Below are 14482 nucleotides of genomic sequence, written 5' to 3'. Positions count from 1 at the left end.
TATCAGTATTTCAGTAGTCATATAATTAGTGGATCAAGATTATGATTAAAGACCATAAGAGTAGAGCCGAAACTGGAACAAAGACTAGTGAACCCCTACATGAACAATATCCACTTAAATAAGGGCAAGTCGTTGAAGAGAGCCAAAAGGGCAAGCTAGAAAATATATATGATGTTGCATATATATTTTGCCACCATAAAGTAAATGCATGAGCCAAATCCTAATTTCTAATGATCTTTTGAAGATATGGTGAGGTTGTATTACACTGTTACTAAATTCATATACGTAAATATAATGTCATTAGAATGTTCTATTCTTGCCAGGTGACGAGAGATTGGAGATTTGAACTAGAAAATAGAGTATATAAATTGATAGTCTGGTTTTCTATTGGACATGACATTATTAACATATTAAGTGTATTGGATATATAGGAGAGGTAGTGCAGAAAGAACAAAATAAGAATACCAACTCATTTGAATTCGTGAGCTAAGCCAAACTTTGGAGGCATTGGGGAGTGGGACCCAACTCGGAAACTTTCTTCAAGGGTTGAGTGAGAGAGGTTTGGTTTTCTATTCTGTTTACAACAATTTATATTTCATAGCTTTAAACATACAAAGAACCTGGCAGGTTTTATGATGGTAACTCCATTCTTTTTTGCTTCCAAACAGAGACGAGGGTCAAAGTTTTCTGAGAATACTAATTAAATATATAGTTTGTGTTTGATTGCAGCGATTTCGGTGAAAGAGACATGAACCGCTGTGAAATGAAAATAAAACAGATTCCATTTCTGTCTTAGACTATATAGGTTCTAATGAATACATCATCATATATACATACTACATTGCATATAATAATCCATACGCCACAAGCCTCGCTGTATTCCCCTATATAAATACTTGCTCATCCTTAGTACACTGCATATTCTCAAAACTCAAAAGGTGTGTTTCTTAAAGAATTAGCATATTTACAACATATACACCCAAACATTTAGCGAAAGAGAGAAAAAGATGGAGTTCTATGACCAAGATTTCTTGGAGGAATTAATGACACTAAGAAGAGAAACATGGGACACCAATCCAAGCACAGAAGAAAATCAGTTCTTCTCTAATGCTTGGAGTTTTGACTGTTTTGATCAAAACTCTCTACCTTACCTCCCAAACTCTTCTTGTGGTCAAGAAGTTCCTCAAAGTTACAATAACGACTACCCCTTCAGTGAAATCTATGGCTCCTTACTTGATGAATCCTCACCACAGATTATGGATTCATACTATGGCACCCTTGATATAACTCCACTCAATACCCCTCCATTTCTTGGTCAAGAGGATTATCCATTGTCCATGATGGAAGAAGAGGACCCGGGTTTTCTTGGGGAAGAGCTTAAGAATTTGGAGTTGCAAACCACATGCAAAGTGGAGAAAACACAATCCTCCGAAATGCCGGCTTTCAACATGGGAACGGGTCTGGAAAGAAAGAACAACCGATCAAAGAAGCTTCAGGGGCAACCCTCCAAGAATCTAATGGCGGAGAGGAGAAGAAGAAAGAGATTGAACGACCGGCTCTCAATGCTAAGAGCAATTGTCCCCAAGATTAGTAAGGTATGCAGTGAGTGAGAGTCATTCATTCAATGAGTACTATACTTACAGAACTACTTTGTTGTGTTATGTTCAGATCTAATTTGTCGTGTTGAATGCTTATTCTTACAGATGGATAGAACATCAATACTTGGAGACACTATTGATTACATGAAAGAACTTCTGGAGAAGATCAACAATCTGCAACAAGTAGAAGTAGATTCAAGCATGGCTGGCATTTTTAAAGATGTAAAGCCAAATGAAATCATAGTGAGAAATTCACCCAAGGTATGGATTTTCCCCGTCACCTACCAAGAAGAAATTACTACGTAATGGTCCTCAAACGTGTAATAATTACGAATAAAAGTTAATTAGACTCAATTATGTGTCACCTGAAAATTGTTTGAAACCATAATGGTCCTCAAACGTGTAATAATTTCTCCGATAGACCCTTTTGAAATAAATGGAGCAGTCCTGCATTGATTTTATATTTTCCTTTTTTGATCTTTTGCAGTTTGAGGTAGAGAGGAGTGTGGACACCCGGGTGGAAATTTGCTGTGCAGGGAAACCAGGGTTGTTACTATCCACAGTAAACACCGTGGAAGCATTAGGCCTAGAGATTCAACAATGTGTTATTAGCTGTTTCAATGATTTCACAATGCAGGCTTCTTGCTCAGAGGTACATTACTACAAAGGTTTTTGGGCACTGCCTAATATATCTTTATTTATTTGCACATTTTCTATTCATCCTATATATATGGTGCTTTTTGATTGAAGCGAGGTTTAATCAATGGTATTATCCTGTTTGTTATGTAATAGGAATTGGAGCAAAGGGCAATGCTGAGTTCTGAAGATATAAAGCAAGCATTGTTTAGAAGTGCAGGATATGGAGGAAGATGTTTGTGAGAATTGAACAGAGGAAGAAGAGCTGCAAGTGCACGTAGATAGTTTAATGTATTCCTCAGAAGGAGTATAATTAACGTTCATTGGTTTTGTTCTCTCACATATGCCTATGACAGAGGCTAATTTTTTTTAATATGGAATTGCCAGAGTATGCTGGATTCGTCCGTGTGATTCTCAGGCAAAGTTGCCAATCATAAATGTTCATGTGGATAGTGGAAGTAATAATACAATTTATGGACGAAAGCCTAGTTATTGTCCCTGAGTCAATGCATGTGAAGAGCTCAAGCAAAAATGTTAAAACAAAATAATATAAGAGAGTAAAGTTCGGGTTTTGTTTTTGTTTCTATTCTTTTCGGACATGGCTTTTCAATCTCCCTGTTTTTGTGTAACTTCTATGTATAAAGACACTTTTCCTTAGAATGATGTGACATAGATAATTAAGTACTTTTGTTTGATCTTGTGCTGGTTTTGCAAACTTAAGAACGTGATCTTTAGTAATTTGTTCAATTTTCATTGGGAAAATGGATTTAAAAATTAAAAAATTGTTCAATTTTCATTAGGACAAAGGATTAAAAAATTACAAAAAAAAACGAGGATAGGGAATATTCCTAACAGCAACATAAAAACAGAATAAAAAGATGCAAGCATTTGCTCCAAAGAGCTGTTTAATTCTTTTTGAACGTGCATAAAAAGTCATTTTAAAAAAATATTAAAAAGTTTTCTTACTAAACTTTTTAACAACTTAGAAGTAAATAGATTTTTTTTTTTCAAAACTTATGGTACATATATTGAAATCAAGTATGAAAAATAATTGCATAAACCCACAAGGCCACAAAGAAAGCATAAGATTTACAGCTTTGTTTGATTTATAAAATAAGAGAAGAAATAAAGGAGAAGAGGGAAATGGAGAGGAGAATTAAAAAAATCAGCCATTTAATTGTAACCTAAAAGGGGAATAAAGGAAGAAATTAAAAACAAAAATATGAAATCCAAAAAAAAAAAAGTTTCCACAGTACCAACAATTAAAGTGAGATATCTTTTTGTGAAAATGTCTGTAGACTGTAATGTTCTGATGTTATTTACTTTCATTCTTAAATATTGATTATTTAGAATAAGTATAAAAAAGCAACCATGTTCATAATTTATTTTTTTATTCAATTAAAATAAGTAAAGAGAAAACTTTTTATTCATATAAAATTTAGTCATTTTCCCATTTTGTTCTCTGAATATTTCTTTGTACTTTCAAACATATAGTGGCGTGTGGACAAAGTGAGACTCTGAAAAGTTTAAACTTTACGTTTTTCTACTCTCCAAAATTTTCTTTTTTTAACCGTAATGTTTCTCTGTCCCTCTCTCTCTCGTGTAAAACTACATGCGGATTTTAACCCAGATAATTTAACAAGACTATAAAGCATCATTTATGCATGTGTGGGCATGCATGGTCTTCATTATATAATCACCAAAACAACTAATTTAGCGTGTCACACGTAATGTTACACTCTTCTGCCAGGATCCAAATCATCAAAACAAGATTGTGCTTCCACTTTACACTCTACAGATGGACGTACAATCTTTACAAATTAAACAGTAGCGAAACGAAGACAACAGATTGCTATTGAAACATTGCAATATCCTTTAAAGCATAATTAAGAGCTTGTGATATGAATTACTAGGATCATTTTCAGCGGTCTCTACAGAAGCCTTCAATCATTTTTGGCCGGCACTAGTGGCCGAAACATGAGTGTGTGATGGAAATTAGAAGCCAACGTGCACATGTCGATCAATCCAAAAAAAATAAATTAAAATGAATAAGTCCAAAAACTTCAGGTATCAGGTATTATTACTGCATGTTAGTACTAACTCCAAAAATGTCGTTTCAGTGAGGCCTAGGGTGCATTGTGTCCTTGTACTACGAACTATCCGTGTTCACATTCATTCTGTAACCAAAAGAAACGTGAAACATTCAAAGTCCATACACCTTAGGTAGCAGTTCCAAAAATTTAAAGAATTAACAAAAATAATATCTAGATTCCAATGATATAATACGCTTGTCATCTGCTTGTAAAATCAAATCAAAGTCTTAGCCAACCCTCTTTTTGGTTCTGTTTTTTTCTCTATAGAGAGCTCAGATTGGAGTTGTGCCATTGCCCCGCTTGCTATTTAATTCAAAGAGAATCTTTCAGATATGACCAATGCCTTGGCGTCACTGCTTCTTAGAAAGCTCGAATGTGAAAACAAATGTCACCTAAAGCCATCAACAACGGGAAGAAGCTTCATAAAACCTTTCATTTCATTTTTTAAATTCAAACAAAAATATAAAGAAGAAAAAGAAGAAGTGCCTATGGCCCTATACCGTGCAAGCATACAAATGTACAGACTACTCACTACAGAACAAACTAGCTCACAAAGATTTGGACAGGACATGTACTAATCGACATTGGCGAAGCAATGATGATCTAATGATTATACTTAACATTTATACTGAATCCAACTTATCATTGTATTTTGTTGTCAGAAATTCTTTTTCTATTACGTATTTTTCTGTACATTCTCCTACAACTAAATAAAAAAATTATTTCCAACCTTTATGAAATTTTTTACAGTCTACTGTATATATGCGTGGATATTTACTAAAAAAATAACTTAAAAATACTTTTCAAAAAAACTTTAATCATATTTTTTTTAATTATTCTATTTTTTTTAAATAGTTTAAAGGCCAGAAAACTAAATTATGCAAATATTTTATACGATTATATTAATTAAAATACTTCAATATATTAATTAAAATATTTTAACGATTCTATTAATTAAAATGCTTTTTGAGTCATGAGATTGAAGTATTTTAGTTTTTTTTTTAACATATTGGATTGAAGCATTTCGATCAGCTTTTAAAATTCGAGTATTTTGATTGTTTATTTGATTAATATCAAGTATTACTAAATTGTTGACTAGTGCAATTTTATTACTTTATTGCTTGTGTTGATTTTGGTTTATCTTAAATAGATTGTTCATTTTATCTTAAGAAATGAATAGCGAAAACTACCATGCGTACCATTTTCCACAATATGGTTTCCACCTGAGCACAATATTTTAGATATCTCAACATGGACTAGCATATCAATATTGATTGCAGAGCATGTCAAAGCTACATAATATATCATGCTTGTATTGGTAGAAGTTATCTAGCTAGCTACCAAATTATTTATGTTTTCTTTTTTAAAAACAAATTCTAAACATATATAACGAAACTTTAATCAATTATTTCAAATATCAATTGATATTTCCAGTCTTTTCTTCTCTGTTTCGTGCTGCAATGGGCAATATATTTTCAGTGTGGAAGAATTACTGGTGCAAGACAAATGAACAACAAAATTCTTCCACTCAGAAAAAATATAACTGGTGGTCATAGAAAAATTATTAGATGATTTAGAAATAACACATCATTTATGATCTTAATTAATAATCATGTGATATATAGATAATTTAATATTTTAATTTTAAATTGATTAAAATCTTTTAAATTAATAAGAGATAACATAATTAATTTTTTAATTCTTGTTAGGTAGTTCCTGAATATATTTTTAATTTAGTGAATATATCTTTGATTGTTCATATGTTACATGATTATTGATTGAGATCATAATTAAGGCGGTGATAATTTCTGGTGGTCATAAGATGTATGTAACTATGAATTTTATAGTTCAATAAAACTATAATGTAGTTTAAATTAAATTAAATATAAATAAATATTTATAACACTAAAAGAATTTAGAATTTTTTTTCTTTACACAAAAAAAAGAATTTATTTTAATGAGAACTGTCATACAATATCATTGTAATTTGGACAGAGGTTTAAACTTTAAAGTATTTCTGTTGAGTAATTAAATTGTTCATACTTTTTCATTATTATAATTAAATATCAAGAATTGTTTTAACATTTTTTCAGTCTTTGTTAAATATTATTTCTTTTTATTCAACATATATTTTAAATCTAACTGAATTGTATTAGAAAAAAATCATATTTTATAGCATTATTTTCCTTATTAAGGGAACGTTGATTAATTATACAATATTTAGAATCCCTATTGTCTAATTCACATATAAGTATGTGTTAGCTATACAACGGAGTCTAAGGTGTAAGGTGCCTAACTAAATTTCAATGGTTAGATTTATTTGATTTTAATTTAACGGTTCAATTTTTTTTATTCTTTTCTCTTTTTTTCCACTTTTCTCATATATACACTGTAGCAGACAAAACCCCTCCTGTCATAAAAAAAACACCGCCTCAACTGGGCCACTGCAAGGCGCTACCATCCATAGATGAACCGCACCAGCGCAAGCCGCTGGCAATCATCTTTGCAGTTATGAGTCTTATTTTTTGAAAGGTGTCTCGTCAACAACTATTTCTCTTCATCTCGATGTTCTTTGCCTCATCCGTCAACAACACTACAAATTTAAAAGACTTGTCTATTTAATTAGTTTCCAATGTCTTATATGAAATATCTCATGTGAACTAAAATGATTGAACAGATATATGAATTGTTGGAAATTATGTGTTGTATATCATTGATTTTGACTGAGAAAAGGGAGGAAAAAAATTTCAAGTGGGCTTTATTGGTTCTGGACTTTAGTTCATTTTGATAGTTAAAGAAGGCAGACAAGACAGGTTCCCAATAGTTGTAGAAGCTCACATGACTGCAAGCATGCTAAGAATGATGGGGCTTGTCTTCTTGACTTTATTGTTTTTTTCATGGACAAAATATGGCTTCCAAAACAGTAATGACTCGTCAGAATTTAATGGGCCGTAGTCATTTCTTTCAAGATTGTAGTTTGTGAATTGGATCTTTACTATAAAAAAAATAAATTATCACATGATCTTTACCAATTTAGCACATTCTATTAAAAAAATTACTAAATCAATATAGGTTTTCTTTTTATAAAAAATGGGTTATTGCTTTAGTTCTTGAATTTGAGATGTGTATTTTTTTTAGTCCATGAAATTCAAAAATATTTTTTTTAATCTCTAGATTTTAACAAATTTTTTTTTTAGTCTTTTACATAATAAATTAATATTTTATGACAATTTTTATCATTTTGTATCAGTTTTAAAATATAAATTCAAAATAAATTAATATTATGATTTAATTTGGAAAATCAATTCATTTTTTCCTTATTGCAATAACTTTTAAAATAAGTATAAAAATTAGTTTTTGGTATCAAAACTAATTTTAAATAATACTTAATTATTTTTTTAGTATTTGAATTTAGAGTGTGTTTTTTTAAATTCCTAAAATTTAAAACTATTTTTTCCTAAATTTTGATAAATATTTTTTTAGTCCCTGACACAATAAATTAATATTTTATGATAATTTTTAGTTATCATAAATTAATTTTTATTTTTTAACTGTTTTGATTTGTATTTTAAAATTTTCACGATGCATAATATAAAATCACTATAAAATACTAAAAATTACTATAAAATATCAATTTATTATATCGGAACTAAAAAAATAATTTATTAAAAGTCAAGAACTAAAAAAGTATTTTTAAATTTTAGGAACTAAAAAAACACACTTCTGAAATTCAAGCACAACGGTAATTAAGTAAAAAAATTATCAATATAGGATAAATCACAATTCACAAGTACAACTACATCTATGAAGGTTTATAACTATCAGAAATTATTCCATAAAAGAAAGCCGTGCTCATGAAATATATCTTACTACAAATTAATATTTTTCCTAATAATTACACTAATTTAAAAATAAATTACACCAGAATGATAAAAAAAATGCCAATTTCCTAACGTTTTGTATAAAAAAAACTTACATAAAGAAAGAGAGGAAACTCTTCGCGCGGTTCTAACTTTCCGCTCTAATTTCCGAATATGGTTTATGTACACTAACAAATATTGAATTTGATTATTTAAGGGGACACGTTTATCTTATGAAAAAAATATATAAATTTTTGAAAAAAAAATGTTTATAAACATAATAATAAAAGACTAATAAATATATAATAAATTATGAAACTATAAGTTTATTATTTTAGTTTTTTTTATCAGCAATTATTACATTTTATCATCTAAAATTTTAGTATTTGAATTATTTCCATTTTGGAAGTTTGCTTAGGATAAGTTAGGTTCAAAATTATAGTGCTTTCCACCTAGGAGTTCCAATTTTTTGACAGGGACTGAGACCTAATGCTATCACTTCTTTTAGACGGATGCGACATAATTTTTATTTTGATTTATTTTCTGAGTATATGTCAAACTAATTAAATTAAAGAGAAAAAATGTATTTTTTGTCAGACGTTTTCAAAATTCTTAATATTTTTATGTTGATGAATTTAGTTCTCAAATTTTAAAAATATATAGGTTTGGTCTTTCTTAACTTTAAAAACATGAAAAAATATCGGAGAAAAAGAATTAAATTAGCATATTTTTAAAAAATTAGAAATTAAATTCATTTATATGAAAATATACGAATAATGACCATATTTTACCAAAAGCATCAAAACTAAAAGCACATTTTCCCTAAATTAAATTATTGCAAAACATGTATTTTTTTTTTAAAGATGCATGTATACAATTAATTTAAAATTATAATACACGTTCAAGTTGATAGTAAATATAAATTTATACTAAACCGTATAATTTTTATTAAAATTTACAAAAATCAATGTTTTTATATTGAAACAAGTACAAAACAATCAACTACAACGTGCAAATCAAGCCAAAAAAATTTAATTTGTTGAGAAATAATGTTCTTTGAATATTAAAAAATTATGTGCAGTGCTTATTTGTGTGTAAAATTTATTAATACTTTAATATAGATTTGCATAGTTTAAAATATAACAAATGTAATAATAATAAATATCATAATTTTTTTTAGTACATATTTATAAGTAATCTAATTACGATAAACAATCTCATTTTATTACAAAAAACCTCTTAAAATTACAAAAAGATAATTATTTTGAAGAAGAAAAAAATCAAATACGCAGAAAAAACATATATCATAAAAGTTTAAGCAATATTCTACACAAATTACACACTAATTTTAAAAGTCAATGTGTTTTTTTTTTTTGGTCGCACATCCAACTTATTTTTTACGGTTGTGGTATTTAGTTCCGTTGCGGAAAAATAGCCCTTTATAAGCAACCGTGCTTAACACTGGTACACCACCCATCATGGTTGGGTAGGTCGACACTATTACGTACCATTGAAAGTGGACGATTTCCTTTAAATGGAGATTTAAAAAACTAATAAGTGGACAGCTTTATGCCAAAGCAGCCTTAATTAACAACACTGACATGTGGCTTTAATTTGTGGTTACATATTTTATTTGACTGTCTTATTGCGATTTGCTAATTCTGTCTCCAGAGTCTACTTAACTAGGAACTGACCACAGGATTGAAGGTGCCAATCCCAAAGTGATGAAAACTAGGGATGAGCATTACGAACTTGCCTCCCTAATTCACTTGGTCTAAGATTTGGGTTTTAAAATTATATTCGTTATAATTATTTTTTTTTAAGAAGATGTCATGGTTTGTTTGATAAGATATTTTGGTTACTTTTTCTTCTTGCAGTTGAAAATTTGATTATCTGATACATGTTTTTTAATATTTATTTAGATGTTATTTGAAATAATATTTTAAAACAATATTTTTTTAATATTTAGTTTTTTTTTATATTTATTCTCTTTTTAAATATTTATTAGACTTTATTTTTAATACTTTCTTTTTAAGGAAATTTTCATCGTTTATATAATTATATATTTTTCAATTACTTCAATAAATTATATATTTTTCAATTACTTCAATAAATAATGTTATTAAATACATATGAGTTAAGGAGATAATTTTTCAACTAGTTTAGTTTTTCAACTTCTAGCTAAATTTATCAAACATACTCATATATTTTCAATTGTTTTATTTGGATTTAATGTTCAATATTTTTAGAAAAAATGTAATTTGTTTTAACAATTTATGTCATATATTTTTAGTTGTTTTTATTTGATTAAATGTTCAATATTTTTAGAAAAATATAATTTATTTTAACAATTTTTGTATTAATTATAAATAATATTCTATATAATATAATAATATATTTATTTTAAAATATATATTATAAAATATACCTAAATCATTTATTTTAGAGAATGTGATTTTTATTTTATTTTGAAAGCTAGAAGAATGTGATTTAACTTGAGAAAATTCGCATTCATATATTTTCAACATTTTTTTAGGACACCACAGTCAACTCCAGTGTCTTATAAATAAATGCATTTTGCCACAACCTCTTATTCCTAATACATCATCTACGTTTCCACCACGTTAAGTGTTGAAACACACATTTACGAGAGCAACATTTTTTAGTTTTTCAAGTTCCTTTATTCTCAAGCGAGTGAACATAAGCATTAAAACTTGATGACACTAATAATAGAACCAGAAATATGACACCAATAATTTATGCAAATATATTATAAAACTTTTTTTATCTTCTACTGATTTTTTTTTTGGATTTTCTCTATTTTATCACTACCTTTTTTTATATATGTGTCTTTATTTTTCTTTGTTTGATCTACGCTTATTTGTCTCTTATAAAGGTTTTTTTCTTAAACTTAATGCTCACAAACCGTATGCCAGCGACATTTATATATTCAGATTTGGTCACCACGAGAGTGACTCAAATTTATAAAATTTGAGCACAAATTTATATATATATATATATATATATTCTTTTGTTTTTAATATGAATCTTAACTTTTGTATGGAAAAGACCTCGTTGGGAAAGGATAAATAACCTTTAAGTGTTTTTTCTGGGAAAAAAAATCTTATAAGAGTGCTAAAAATATATTTTTTAATATAATTTTTAACATAATTTTTTATTGGTTATAATTTATTAAAATTATAAAATGAGGAGAGGTTGATAACCTATGACACGAAACCCTCAAAATTTTATGATGATCTTTAATAAATTTTAATCAATAAAAAATTTATATTCAAAAGAATATGTTATTAATATTTTTTTTAATATCTCTTTAAAAAAATATTTCTCTTAATATAGAGAATGACCAAAAATATTCTTTTTATAATCATATGTGTAACAAAAATAATAAAACAAAATTTAGGAAATATACCTCATAATGGGTCGATCAACTAATATTAATATATATGACATAATTTTATAACCAAGTTTTATCTTTTCACAAAACCATCTAATTAAAAAGTAGTTTAATTACCTATTTAATTTCTATAGTTTATAAATTTATTCTTTTTAGTCTAAATAAGTAAATTTTTTAGTCATGAAATTTAATAAGTAAATTTTAATTTTAATCCTTAAAATTTACATTTTAATTCTCAAAAGATTCTTACAAGTGAAATTTTAGTTAAAAAATATTAACAACAGAGATCTGTTGAGAATTAAAATGTAAATATCAAATATTAAAAAATTTAATTATTAACTATAAGGACTAAAATAGATAAATTTAAAAATCATAAGAATTAAATAAGTGATTAAAATTTAAAAAAATGATTAAGTATATAGATAGTTCAACAACTTAAAATAATACGTTTAAAAAAAACTTGTTCAAACTAATTGATTCTTAATGTATAAATTTAAAAGCTATAAGAATTAAATAAATAATTAAACCTTAAAAAATATTAAAACTTAAAATAATACGTCTAAAAAGAAATTTCTTCAAACTAATTGATTCTTAATGTATGAAAAACTTTGATACATTCACCATTGATATTATTTAAAATATAGAATATTCAATAAATGTATAACTTCTGTAAAAGAAATAAAATATTCCGATAAAAGGCAGGCTAATAACGAAGCATTAAATACTAAACAGAAAATGTGATTGGCATTTTCTTTCCGTACTAAACGGAAAATGTACCTCCAGCAACTCTCCTTCTGAGTCACATCAACACAAACATGTATCTATGATAAAATATGTCACACCCCACTAACTAGTAAGTGCATCCTTCGTCAACTGCCCAATCAATCCAAAGCAGAGCCTCCACGTTTCTTTCTTTCTTATTAAAGCTGATGCTTTCTGTGACTTCATTCATTCAGCTGAAAGGAAATGAGGGGTAAAACAGCACTACTAACAGCAGACAAGAAAAATGGAGATTGAGGACACATCAAGTAGAGTATCTATTGCATTTCCTCTTGGCTTAGCTCTTCTTGTTGCCTTGTTATTGTTCTTTTGTTGCTTCTTTTGTTGCTGCTTGCACTGGGAAAAACTCCAACCTTTGTTTCCATTTTGTATGGTTATCGTCGATACTCAGCCTCAGACACAAGCAGACTTCACTCCCCCTCCTCACAAGCCAGGCTTTCCTGTCTTGGTAACAACCACTTCTCTTGCTCACACAGTCACAAAAAAAACATCATTTGCTTCTAATTCTAATGTATCATCGCATTATTGTTATTATTTAGGTATAACATGTTTTTTGTCCAAGAAAATCAAAATATTAATTCTAGTCTTTATAAAAAAACCATAAAATGTTAATTAGTTCCACTTAATTAAAAGTGATGACACAATTAAATTGTATTCTTTAAGTGATTCAAATCCTGATTGATTTTTTGAATATGAAAAATATTTATCATTATTTTCAGTGAGAATAACTTCATAAATATCATAATCAATAAAAAAAATTAAAAATAATATATTTTTAGTTTCTCGTTAAAGACTAAATTTTTTTTTAAAAAAAATATAAGGTGAAATTAAAGTCATTTTTCTTTAAGTAAAATGTTAAATTCAGATATTAATCTTTAATAAAATTAATTAATATTTTATATTAATATGATGATAAAAAAAATTGATGTTTTATCCTTAAAAAAAGGAAACGATTAATGAGATTTGTTTTTGGTGTTCAGATGATGCAGCATAACCGAGGTGAGAGCTTGCCAGTGCTGATGCCAGGAGATGAGGTTCCAAAATTCATAGCACTAGCATGCCCATGTCAGCCTCCAACAAATGAAATGATCACAATCCATGTGCAGAAGACAGCACCAAATGATTTTTGCGGCGGAGCTTAAGGGGTACAAAGTTACAAACTAATTAAAGCCTTAATTAAAAATACGTACCAAGTTGCAATTAGCAAACCCATCTCAATTCTCAAGTCCCTGAATTGAAAGAAATTTCATCCATATATACAACGTACAAACTCAAACATCTGTGGATAGCTTTGTCCTGAGAGAGATGATCAACAAAAACCTCGCGGGGTTGAAGTGCTAGTGATTGGGAAATTAATTAAAGCTGTGCATCATCTCTTGATAACTTTCATTTTTTATGTTCCTGCAGACACCACTAATATGTACAACATAGTGGTGTTTTTTTTTCCCTTAAGTTTGAATTCGCTCAATTGGATTCGGATCACTGTATGCTAAAATAAAGCTTGCTGCATTTCGGAATACCATTTTTCGGGGAAAAAATGAGACAGACAGAGAAAAGAAAAAATACAATACGGCGAAAGTAATGTTAGAGACAGACAAAAGGAGTTGCAAGACATCATTATTATTGTGCATAATAACAAGTTTTCTTTTTGGTGCAGTGCATAATAACAAGTTAGTAATAATCACTACATGTTTTCTTTTTCAGTTGTCGCCTTTATTCATCGAAGTATGACTCTAATCTTGAGTCTTTTTTTTTGGTATAAACTAATCTTGAGTCTGAATGGGTGGTTAAGTAAATTTCTAATTGAAATGATACTTTAATCTAAAATTTAAACTCCAAAGGTTATAACTAAAGTTCACTTCTTATTTAACTATTTTGTATATTTAATTAACATATTCTGATTATTGGGAATGTGGGCTTGGTGTCCGCGATATTGGTCCATTATCGAAACCCACGATTTACGTATCTTAAATTTGCAAATGGCAGGAATCGAAGTATCGTATGGGGAATTGCTTTGCGCATCCAAAAGACTGCTTGTGCACTCAGCACTTTTTCTGTTTTTCCAAAATTACCCCTGGCAAATTTACGGATCCATAATCT

The 14482-nt window shown here is 28.3% G+C and overlaps 2 protein-coding genes across 2 annotated transcripts; both read left to right on the top strand.

Annotated features, from left to right (window-relative positions):
- Positions 1-782: 782 nt before the first annotated feature.
- On the top strand, positions 783-2818 carry LOC114415213 (transcription factor bHLH93-like). The gene is made up of 4 exons (XM_028379805.1): positions 783-1595; positions 1704-1859; positions 2086-2250; positions 2391-2818. Exons 1-4 carry the CDS (start codon positions 1008-1010, stop codon positions 2475-2477), a joined length of 996 nt encoding a protein of 331 aa, XP_028235606.1. The 5' UTR covers positions 783-1007; the 3' UTR covers positions 2478-2818.
- Positions 2819-12540: 9722 nt separating this feature from the next.
- On the top strand, positions 12541-14085 carry LOC114415212 (uncharacterized protein At5g65660-like). Its single transcript, XM_028379804.1, has 2 exons — positions 12541-12830; positions 13363-14085. Exons 1-2 carry the CDS (start codon positions 12609-12611, stop codon positions 13522-13524), a joined length of 384 nt encoding a protein of 127 aa, XP_028235605.1. The 5' UTR covers positions 12541-12608; the 3' UTR covers positions 13525-14085.
- Positions 14086-14482: the final 397 nt, after the last annotated feature.

This window comes from Glycine soja, chromosome 6 (assembly GCF_004193775.1).
Source record: "Glycine soja cultivar W05 chromosome 6, ASM419377v2, whole genome shotgun sequence".
NCBI classification, from domain to species: Eukaryota; Viridiplantae; Streptophyta; class Magnoliopsida; order Fabales; family Fabaceae; genus Glycine; species Glycine soja.
Note: the sequence above shows the minus strand (reverse complement) of the source record. Positions and strands in the feature narration are given on the sequence as shown.